We start from the raw sequence: 12508 nt of genomic DNA, 5'->3' as shown, positions 1-12508 counted from the left end.
AAAGCCGAAAGAAACAAACAAACCATAGCCCATGTACTGACTGTATTCGTAGTATTTACTTGCAAACAGATTATTACTGTTTTTGCTGAAGTCTGTGCTATTTTTTATGCTATCATACGATTACAAAATATTGTAAGAAACAAAAGAAATACATTTGTTGTTGTCTGCCTGTTGCTGCACTTTGAAAAGAAAATGCATGCATGTCAGTCTTGTAACGTCATGTCTTTACTGCGTTTAACTACTGTAGTAAATAATTTTTTATCAGCATAGTTAACTGCTGTTGCTTTAACTCTTTACTAGCCAGATTATATTTGTCAGTATTCTGTTCTGCTGACTGTTTGCATATGTTGTCTGAACTTTTTGAACTCACTCTATGTCTTAGAAGTTTATTAAACCTGTTTGTCAGTTTATCATGAACCTCATCTCTGTTTTTATTTGTTTTGTAATGTGCAGTGCTTTTATGCCACTTTTGCTGTATATAAGCCATGAAATGCTGAGGAATAAAATTCCAGAAGCAACGCTTAAGTGTATCATTGCATAAATGTAATCATGTTATTAAAAATACCCATCTGTTCATCCCACTTAGGGAGAGTTTTTAACATTAGCTAAATGTGCCTCTAATTGAGCTTCTAATGTGTTAATCTCCTCCCTTGCAACAATGACATCATGCTGTGTGTCAGCCAGTTGCCTGCCATATGTTTATTGCAAATGGACAGTTAACCCTTTTATTATACAAATAGCTTTACTGCCTTGTTTAATAACAGTCTGTGTCTTAATTGTAGTCTGTGAGACTTTCAAAAACTGAGAAAATTATTTTGGACATTTAGGAGTGTCAGCATGCATTTTACCACACACATTACATTTATCACAGTAAGTCTGAAAGTGACCTGTGAGGTCAAGATAAACTCCTGGAAATCAGACTGTAAAGTACAAACTTTGACATCTACATCACCCTCTAATAAATCTTTAGAAACAGGAACCATTGTCTGTGCTTCAAGCATTACTTTATCCTGGTTGTGTTCCAGGATTAGTACAATACGTACAATATGTTTATGACACGGCATGCAAAAAGCAACATTTAAATAAAACATTTCTCTACATTTTGTGACACCTCTGCCCAATGTAGTAAAGACCTACAGGTGCTAACATGCTGATTATACTATGTATTTAAATAATTCCACACATCTACATATGATTCAGATACATTAACAGTAAAATACTTTTTTTTTTTTCATGAATTGCATTCATTGTTAAAAGAAAAACAGAAGAAAATATTTACCACAAATGTTCAGGACAAGGTGGCCAGTCTTGACACGAAGATCAGTTGTGGAAGAATTCTCTGCTGTTAGTCACTAGATGCTGGTGATGTTAGGTCAGGCAGTATGACCCACATCTCATATTTCACCGACTTTCTGAAAATCTTTTTATTTTATTATCTTATAGACAAACAATACAAATCACAGAAAATCACAGACAACAACAAACAAAAACTATATACATACAACTATTATATCATTCACAATATATACAACAGATAATACATTAGGAGATATAATACAAAAAATGAAAAATGAAAGTATTTAAGAAAGACAATCAAAGAATACATTTAAAAATTTCCAGAACAGAACTTGTGATTACCTTTATAAAAAGATATTTTGTGCCCTAATATGCCTAATTACAATGCAATGAGATATATATTGATATATAATCAATTGAAAAATTCACCACCACCTTGAGCTTGAGCTTTATATTATCAGGGAGGAGTAATAAGCAAAAAATTGCCAAAAAAGTGTTTTTTTTAAATCCCATTTTCTCCAGAATAACTTTAAAGGCACACCATAGTCTGTACACATTTGCAGCTCAGGAGTATTAGAGTCAATGGTTTGGATAAATTATATTTTTTCCTGATCTCGGATAACTTTGGATGTTTGACTGAAAAAAGATGTTTGACTATATCGCCTTAATAGGGAAAATTAATGCCATTATCAAGTTACCATTTAAATTTATCAAGGGAATTTAGATGTATGTATTGGTTGGGATTTAGATGTGCCTATTGGTTGGAAGTAAGTACCTGCAAAAGTTTATATGAAAAAGACAAGCGTTATATTTCAGGCCTGAAAAGATTTTATAGATATCTAGACTAATATTGCTCAAGAAGGTAACTTGGATGGATTGAATTTAAGGAAGGTAATATAATTGGGGATCTAATATAGTGAAATAAATGGGTGCCAAGTATTACCCAGTTAGATATGAGGTGCTATCTTAATAATTCTACTATAATGCTATCTCATTTGAATAATATCATTGTAAAGTTTGAAGTCAGGAGTTTGAAATCCTTAATACGATAGTTTAGAAAGAGAAATTAAATTAGAATCTGAAATTCTCACCGAACTAGGAGACCAAATAAACTTAGAGAAGGTTGAGTGTAATTTATTGAAAAGTAAGGAATAATATAATTAGAAAATATACAAATATACAAGAATCTGGGAAGGATATTCATTTTTATAATAGTTGCCGCCATAAAAAAAGGCTAAAGTTGAGTTTGGATCTTTAAATCCATTGCACCTCCTTCCAAAGAGAAGAAATGTTCTCCCGGAGTCAATGATCTTCCTCCCTTTTTTCGGCGTTTTTTTGGTTGCTCCATTGGTAGCTGAGTCCTGAAAATCCTGAACTAAAATCATATTTTCTTTTGATTGCAACATGATGTGGAAGAGTTTTCCTTTTTTTGTATCTCCTAATCCCTAACATTCCAAAAATATAATCATTATATCAACATACATTCACCATGGGGAATAGTAAAAGTGGTATGGAAGTATAAAAGGAATAAAAAGACATGGGGGATAATATATCATAACCTAAAACTACTTATACTCTATTAGTATAGAATATGGCAAAAACCGCTAAAGAAACACCCTTCCTGCCTAACAACAAATGTCTAAAACTGAAACAATAAAAAACATCTCTGAGACCGAAACCTGCTGGAGTGTCATGTCCACGAGACATACCTTAAATTTATGATCCCATAAATATCCCCCTTAGTATAAAAGGGACCATATATGCACTGAGGACAATATTCACAACAATATTATTGAATTATTATCTTATTCTTATTATATTAGATGAGAGAGTAAAGTCTGCACAATGGTATTCAAAACATTCCACTATAACATAAATACTATAGAAGACACTTATGACTTTTAACTACTTAGGAAAATGCATGAACAATACCTTCTACAATGTATTTAAACTAGTAGGAAACCCAGGGTCTGATTACTAATGTGAAATCTGCACACTGACATTATTCCAACATTTGTCAAATACAGATTAACAAATTAAAAGTTAAAGCATTACTTAATGAAGTATACTACTAGAGTAAGCTAACACTATATACATTTTACAAAACAATACTTGCCCTGAAAGTAAGAGATTGAGGCCATGCTGGTAGTTTAAGATCTTCACATAAACATTTGGGATTCTTTATTAATGTGTATTGTCTGCAACTTGTCTAAAGGCTCTGTGAGCTCTTTTCAATTGATATTTGAGCAGTTAGAGCAGGATTCGTCTTGATCTTGCCTCAAGATCTAATATTTTGTAATAAATCCTCCTGAATAGAGCAATTGGAGTCTAGCTTTTTTTTGTAATTGATCAATTTTAAGTTCATTTTGAGACTTTTAACTCTCAGTATCAGAAATTGGGTTAACAATCTGTCTAGAGAGTCACGAAGGGAATAGCCTCTGGATAGGCTGTAGAGCTATTTTTTAACTCTTCCATGTTTAGGGTTTTTTTTTTTTTAGAAAGTAGAGAAGTTCACTGAAGATTTTAGATGTCTTGTGGATGCTGTTGTTGTTTGCCTGTCTGGCCCTTTTTGGTATTAACTTCTTTTTCAGGAGAATTTAAAAGCTGAAATATTTGTTACAGGTAGAATTTGTAGCACAGAGACAAACTGCACATAGTGTTTTTTTTTCACAAAATGTTGGTTAAAGATGTTGATGTTATGCAGAGCTGAGTTCCTACCCTGTTCACAGGACGGTAGCCATCTTGAACTCCTATTTCACCGACTTTCTGAAGTATTACAGTACTGCTCTGTGCTGCACCGCAGTGGTTCCATCCGGCAGGCAATGGACAAAGTAGTAAGAATAAAGAATGCACTCAAAAGAAGAACTGTGCAGGAATGTCACACTGTGAAATGCACCTCTGCAGGTCACACCTCCCTGTTTTGTTTGAACTGACCTGGTCTTGCCACTGTAAAATTTATGTTATTACACTAAAAGGTAGTCTGCACCATTACTCAATGAAGACAATTGAGCCGGTTCAATCTGATATGAACATTCCTTTACTGCATACGAAGTAACATCTAGTAGAACAATGCAAGCTACACATGTAGCAAAATCGTACTTCAGCTTACAGCATCAACTGTAAGAATCAATGTCTCTCATACAAAAGAAGAATATATATATATAACACATACACACACACACATATATATCATATATATATATATATATATATATATATATATATATATATATACACACACACACACACACACACATATATATATATATATATCTGTGTGTGTGTGTCTAAGATCATGAAATGAAATGAAAACAATCTATAGGGCTCCATGTCTCTCTTCGTCCTCTAGTACTCTGCTCACCACTCCCTAAGTGCATTTATTGTAGGCTACAAACTCTAGCTACTGTAAAATTTATGTTACTACACTAAAAGGTAGTCTGTACTATTACTCAGTGAAGACAACTGAGGTGTTTCAATCTGATATGAACATTCCTTTACTGCATACGAAGTAACATCTAGTATAACAATGAAAGATACACATGTAGCAAAACCGTACTTCAGCTTACAGCATCAACTGTAAGAATCAATGTCTCTCATACAAAAGAAGTCCAAACTTTATAGTCTCTTTCTTGCTTGCATCAGCAGATTAGAGAATTTGCCAGAATACTAAGTCTTTCCCTTGAAGCTGGTCTGCTGACAGTTTGTTTCCCAAATTTCAAATATTCCGTTCCTGATGAATAACTCCTCGGCCTTGCTCTTATCTTGCACGTCCTATTGACGAGACACAGCTGCATACAAGAGTTCGTCTTGACCTGCTTGTAGATAATAAATTTCGTAAACTGCATAGTTTATAAAGATAAAATATTTTACTTCTGATTTCTAATAACAATGAACACCAAGCTATATGCCTTTTCCCAAGAGTTTAAACTATGTGCACTTTTGTACTACACTAAAAAGCAAAGTATTTATTATACATTTTCAGACAAATCCACTGAAAGCCATTTTTAACTTGTTCACTGTTGAAAGCAGAATATGTCAAATCTCACAGCTACTACCTGAACAGTAATCCCCCATAAAGAACCAAGACCAAGATCACCACGCTTAAGCGACTCAGTAAATTGGACCAGATCCCTAAGTGGATTTATTGCGGTCCACAAACTCAAGCTATTACCTGAACACTAATCCCCCATAAAGAGCCAACATCAAGATCACCATGCTTAAGTGACTCACTAAATTGGAACAGAGTATTACCTTCCTTTATGAATTTGGAAACGATATTTATGTTAAACTAGACAAGTGGCCAGCACACTACTAGGACCCCTCTATTGCATTTTTTCTTAATCGGCTAGCAGCCCCCCCCCCCTTAACCCTCTCATTACTACCTTTTCCATAGTGATTGGTTTTCCCTCTAAGTTTCACGCAAAGTCTTAGGTTGCCCTGGTAATTTCCCCTACTTACTCCACTCCCATCCCTCCTCCTAATTGCAGCAGTCTACTCCTTGACAATCAAGATACCAGACCCCTCAGCAGTTACAGACATTTCCATCTCACTTACCCGAAGTTCTGACACAGGAGCTAATTGACTGTTTTTTTATTGTAGACTCACTCCATTTTTAGCTTTGTGGCTCAGAAATCCTAACCCACTGTATTCTCTAGTCACTGAACATCATTGATCAGGTGTCCCCTACCAGCAAAATCTAGTTCCTCCCCTCCCATATTTCCCAACTAGACCATATTTAATTGTTGAATTCAAGTCGAGTTATCCCCTTAGAAAACAATCTGCAGGGCTCCAGGTCTCTTTTCATCCTCCAGTAGTATGTTCACCGCTTAAGTGTACTCGTTTTTGTATTACTATTTCTGCTGCCAACACTTACTATGTTTGCATCTTTTCTCTCAGCCTTTGTGACTTAGACTAATGACAATGTGTCTCAAATGCAGCCTATACAATTGATCTGATTCCTAAAGAATATCTGTAATGGTCTACAAAGGAGTGATAAACTGCTGAAATGGTTAATTTTTGCAGTCCTTAAGATACCACACCTTACCATTGTAGTATATCGGCCTTTCTTCGGATGCCCTACACATATTAGGAATTAACAGCCTTTTTTCCTATGTTACTTTGAATAGACTCTGTACAAGGGTATCGTGCTACCTGTGGAAATAAGGCTCCAACTGTTTTTAATTGGTATCCTAGTGTCTAGAACGAATTAAGCATACATAGCGTACGCAAACACTACCTGCACTTCCATGTGTATGCCACTACTACCACAACCAAATAACTAGCATGGTGTAGTCACTCATGTGTTTACCTTGCTATAGAGCCTTGTTTTCTCATGTATACTGATTATTTAGAGGATAGTATGTACCCTCAACTGTCTACCTTGTGGTTAAGCTGTTTTTTCCACTACTGGATTGAAGCTCATTTAAGTAACATTTACCTGGCTATTGCAACACTTATTTTTGTTATATAGTAGGATTGGTTTTATTTTTTTCTTCCCCTACATGCTTCTCTGAAAATACCTACATTCCAAAACATAACAATGGCCACTAACCAGGTAAGCTATTAAGTCAAAGTGCACTTTTTATATTGCATTTTTTTTTTTTTGCTGTTGTTGTTCTTACCTCAAATCCCCTAATTGTTTCCATTTGTAGTGGTTTGGCTCAGTACTTCTTTTTATAGTTGAGGTAAATGGGAGCTGATAACATAAGCTGCTGTGCACTTGATTTATTACATCTATGTTTATCTTAACTAGTACAACTCTGTTAAAATTTCATCATAGCTTTTGAAACTGCAAAGTGTTAGGTTTAATAACTTGAAAATAGAAAAACTTTAGTTGATAAGTATTATCAGTGTTTTAATCCTTTAAAACTACACTACTGTTTTTGCTCACGCTGTCCTTTCACCCTCAAATATATATGTCTTTTTTATCTTTTTCAGTCCCTAACTGCATTTACTGTGGTCCACAAACTCTAGCTACTGCCTGAACACTAATCCTACAAAGAGCCTAGACCAAGATCACCACGCTCAAGTGACTCAGTAAACTGGACCAGAGTATGGCCTTCCTTCCTTCAGTAAAGTGGAAACGCAATTTCTGTAAAACTCGAAAAGTGGCCAGCACACTACTAGGACCCCACTATTGCATTTCTTCTTAATCAGCTAGCAGCCCACCCCCCTTAGCCCTCTCATTATTACCTTTTATAGTGATTGGGTTTCCCCCTGTTAAGTTCCATGCATAGTCTTTGCTTGCTCTGGTAATTTCCCCTACTTACCCCATCACTCTTCCTAATTGCAGCAGTCTACTCTTTGTCAATGAGGATACCAGACTCCTCAGCAGTTACAGACATTTCTGTCCCACTTACCTAAAGCTCTGACACAGGCACACCTCTCAACTGTACAGATTTTCACAGAATGTGCAGATTTTCGCCTCATATTTTTGGTCCATTTTTCATAAAATTGTGTTTTTCTAGCAAATTACTGGCAAATCATTAAAGATTGAAGTTAGAAAATAATGATAGACATATGAGTTTCAGACTTCATACCTGGCAGAAAATTAATGCTAATGCAAACCTGTTATTCTGTCAACTTTCTAAGTTTGTTAAAGTAATATTTACAAATTGTCCCTATTTTGGGGCATTTGTCCCACTTTTATTCATGGCTTTGTCCAGATTTCTTGCTTTAAGAGGTTGAGAGGTATCCATAAAACAAAGGCACTAGAAGTACTTCTTAAGCAAGGAAGCCACATCAAAATTATTCCAAGAAAGGTTGTATGAGCGCTTTCGTTCCTTTATTTGCTTTCAACAAAACGGAACTTCATCAGATACAAAATAACACATCATTTCCCCCTGTTTAAAAACCCATAATGTCATGTGATCCACAAACATTACTTAGAAATTCATCATTCTTTAAACACATTAATACCACAATAGTAAAAAACTAATAATTACATTTTAAACAATAAAAACGTATATATGTTGTTGCTAAAAACCTACTACTTGGAACTTCCTAACCTACTGTTTATATTAGTTGGTATGCATTTCCCACTGATATGTTTATTTAAACTACTACCCCTATCTACAACTAAAATTTACACACCAATCACCCACGCAATAAAATATTCTTGCATTTATAATCACTTCCAGTGGTTGTGTAAATAATCCATATGTCCTTAATTTTCCCATTTGATTCAAATATTTTCTGCTCTCTTATTAAGCAAACTACTAATTAATATTCCATAATTTAAGCCAGGTTTCATGGTTGCATTCAATAATACCTGCCAAAAGATTTTGTGTGTTGGAGAAGGTCAAAAAACAGGAGAGAGGAGGTAACTGGGCAAACTTTCTTGAATATAGGGTGACCTTTTTTTCAGACCTCATATCCTTCAGAAAATACATGCTAACACAAATACTGTTATTCTAGCAGCTACTAAGTTTACAAGAGCAATATTTGACATCTATCCATATTTTGGGGCATTTGTCCCCCGTTATTTTAGGTTTTGTCCAGATTTTTTGTGGTAAAAGGTTGACAGGTATTAAGAATACCTTTTAGAAGTCACTTCTTGACGAGAAGGGAATGAGAGTGTAGGGACAGGCAGCAACTATGTTGATCTTTGTAGAGTTACTTATTTGTAGTTGAACTGCAGTCCAGTTTGGTTTAAACAATTTTGAGTAGTCCAGACAGAATGACATATAATATATGTGTGTGTGTGTATAAGTATAAATGTGTGTGTGTGTGTGTGTGTGTGTGTGTGCGTGTGTGTGTGTGCGCGCGCGCGCGCGTGCATGTTTGCTGGGATTGGTTTTTGACCGATAAGTGTATTTTTAAATTTGAAATGGTGTCTGATAAAAATAATAATACTACCGCCATTTGTTTTCCCTGGTCTATTCTAAAGTACGGTTCATAATTTGACTGCATGAAAGATAAAGAGACAGTGATTATGTTTTATCCATGATTCTCTAACGCAAAAATATCTAGGATATTAAGTTTTAATCCTTTCTCATAACGAGTCCCAGCTTTTTGCAATAAGGTGGCACATACCTCTCAACTGTACAGATTTTCGCAGAATATCCAGAGTTTTGGCTGATATTTTTGCTGTGATCCCCATAAAACATGAGTTAAAATGTGTGAAAGTGAAAAAAAAGTTGCATCAAAATGCATCTTCTACAGATTTTCAGACGCGACAGCGTGGTGACATTCCAACCGCTTATGACATATTTTGCCCCGATAACGGAAAATGAGTGTACCCGAAATCATTTGAGATGGAAGTCGCTAAATAATGACAGACGTTTTCGTTTCGGACTTCATATTCTTCAAACAATGCATAACCTTTTATTCTGTCAATTTTCAACGTTTATATGGGCAATATGTCCCTCTTTATTTAATGGCTTTGTACATATTTCTTGCTCAAAGAGGTATGACTGGCATATTGGTATTCCTTTATAACAGGCGGCAGTGAATATGAAGTGTTGTTTTTTTTTTTTTTTTTTTTTTGTGAAAGAATCTGTATTACTGCGGTTAGGTAATCCATGACTAAGGTTTTATATCAGCGGAAGTATAAGTAGATTTAGTTTGACAGACGTAGGATTTGGTGGTTAGAAAAGGTAGAATGCTGAGTTTTCATTTACACGTTTTTGTGCTTCTAGAGGATGGGAAGTAAATCTACATCAGATATGCAGACTGTTAATTATTCGAGAAAGGACTATAAAGTACTGATTTCGGCTTTTCCCGGTTAGGGGTTGCCACAACGGATCACATATCCGCTCATGACTGGCAGTGGAGTTTTACGGTGTCGAGTTGCCAGCCCGGCGCCCAATCCTCCACAGAAGGCACAAACATGATGCACGCACTCACAATTTAGAGTGTCCAATCCACCTACAGCATGACTTTGGGAGGAAACCCACGCGACCACAAGGAGGACATGCAGACTCAGCACAAAAGGCACCCCCAGCCGAAAATCGATCCGGAGAACCTCTTGCTGTGAGGTAGCAATGACAACCACTGCACCACCGCGGCCGCAGAGTACTGATTTCTAATAGCTATGTGTATACGGGAGTTACGGAAACGAAGAGTTTGTTCAACTATAGTTTACACACACCTGCAGTCTGCACAAAACTCAGACGGTCTGTGTAAACTTGTTATACTTTTCCTTAGTTATTTTGTGGTCCGTAACTCAGAAACAGGTCTAATGTGGGGGTTACACGTTACACCTCTCCCCATGTGTATTTTGTATTATATATCTATATCTATCTATATATATATATATATATATTATATATATATATATATATATATATATATATGCACACACAGACACTCGCCCCCCCCTACACTTATATAATTAGTATTATATGCGTAAACAGCATAGAACTCATCATTAGAATCTTGAAATAAATCGAACGCCCACAGTATGCCTGATAAAATAACATATAGAAAAGGGTAAAGTCAATTTAAATAAAAAACATCAATGTGTTAGTAGTACGTCGAAAAATTGTATTAAAGCTCCTCCTCCCTGTCGCCGTGCTCCACACGGACAGATTGTTTGGAATAGTTCAGTCTCACACTTTTGAGGGGAGTTTGTAAAAAGAGCTTGACATTGTCATTTCTTTTTTTTTTTATTATTTAATAAAGTGAATGTATGCCCTGTTTAATTTATAAGTACCTTAGTATTGTAGAGAAGGTACCCAAGTATTCTGTGCTGTTGACTACTGTGAAGTGGCAATAACACAAATCTTGTGGTGTGAAGATGGTTTGTACCTGGTGTTTGCGGAAACATAGCGTGGCAACTTAATATATATATCCAGTAACGTGCCAAGAAGCAAGGCTGTTCTGGATGGTGTTGATACTTTCCTATTAAAGACGTTGCATAGTAACATCGGGACTTGTTGCTCTCGTAGAATGTCTGGGAAAGACCCTTTGCTGGGTGCCCTAAAAGGTGAGGAATACCTGGTGAGGCAGGGACAGAAGCATAATGTAGGAATGTCGCTGAATGCACCTTATCATTGTTTAAGATCTACGTGTGGGACACGCATGTTTGCCGGCGGTGTCAGGCTGTGACAAGTGTATCAGCTTGTTATATGTATATACGCACACACACACATACTTCCGCAATCCAACGAGTTCCCTGAGTTTGTTTTTTGTTGTGTTACGTTATGTGGCAAAATTTATTGCGTAGCTGTGACTAGTGATTGTCAGTAACATGTTTCGTTAAATGTCATTTATTTTGCTTGGAATATTTTGTCTTGGAGAAAGCAAAATATAGGAAGTATTAGTACTTACCTTTTTATGTACAGCTACAGTTCAGATGTCTGGAATGCAGTCTTCAACATCTCAGCTTACGTCTTGTGCATGGAAATACTGATTTAGTTTATGTGTGGGTCAGTTACGTTTTAATGGATGAAATATTGATTCTTAACTCCTTGTATGTGTTAGGTCGTAGGATACAACCGATGCATTACTATTCAGGGAGGTCTGAACTCATAAACGCTTTAAGTATTAATGCTTGATCTGACACATTTGCTTTGGCTCTAAGTTGTTACGACTTGTTGGGTTTATGTAAGGTCGTACGTGTAATGTTCATGGAGCACAACCATTTTCAAAACTGGATGCACTGTTCAATGTTTCTGGAACCGTATTAAACTGATGGCATACTGTACTGTGACTGTAGGAAAAAAAATCGGATCGACCGTTTATTGGGTAGTACAAGTGTAGCTGCCAACAGTCCCTGATATTGGCTCAAAATTTTGTTGTGTCCCTTCTAATCCCTCCTAAAACTGACGACTTTTGTGAAAAAAAAATGATGGAATACAATTAATAAATAATTTCCATAATTAGAGTTTATAGTTCATTCACTTTCTCTTACTATCAGCTTCTGTAGATAACAGCGCTGTTATTTTAAGAACACGGTCTATGATTTTCTTTGATTTAAGTGCTTGTCTGTAAACCTCTCCATCGTCCCTGATTTTGACTCAATGTTTAGCTCTGTTCCTCTTAATCCTACCTAAAACTGGTGACTTTTGGAGAAAAGGTGGTGAATTATACTTAATACATAATGACGATAGTTAAGAGTTATGGGCATATTTTACTTCAGAGCAGGTGTATTAATTCACATTCTGTTATTACGCCAGTGTCTCAAGTTAGTAGTATTAATATTTTAAAAGTGTCCTTGATTGTCCATGATTATTTCTGGATCTGTCCATAATTCTGTTGAAATGTGTCC

The 12508-nt window shown here is 35.8% G+C and overlaps 1 protein-coding gene across 2 annotated transcripts in view; it reads left to right on the top strand.

Annotated features, from left to right (window-relative positions):
* Window positions 1–11080: 11080 nt before the first annotated feature.
* The window catches only part of LOC122812915, a 739345-nt gene continuing 737917 nt past the window's right edge, over window positions 11081–12508 (top strand). Inside the window, exon 1 of one of the 2 annotated variants that reach the window (XM_044084968.1) lies at window positions 11081–11224. In XM_044084968.1, the coding sequence (XP_043940903.1) occupies window positions 11188–11224 (37 nt within the window). In that variant the 5' untranslated portion in view covers window positions 11081–11187. The remainder of the gene's footprint in view (window positions 11225–12508) is intronic. The other variant, XM_044084969.1, reaches the window with a different exon arrangement.

This window comes from Protopterus annectens, chromosome 10.part0 (assembly GCF_019279795.1).
Source record: "Protopterus annectens isolate FY-2018-M chromosome 10.part0, PAN1.0, whole genome shotgun sequence".
NCBI classification, from domain to species: Eukaryota; Metazoa; Chordata; order Ceratodontiformes; family Protopteridae; genus Protopterus; species Protopterus annectens.
This window is presented reverse-complemented; position numbering and strand designations above follow the sequence as displayed.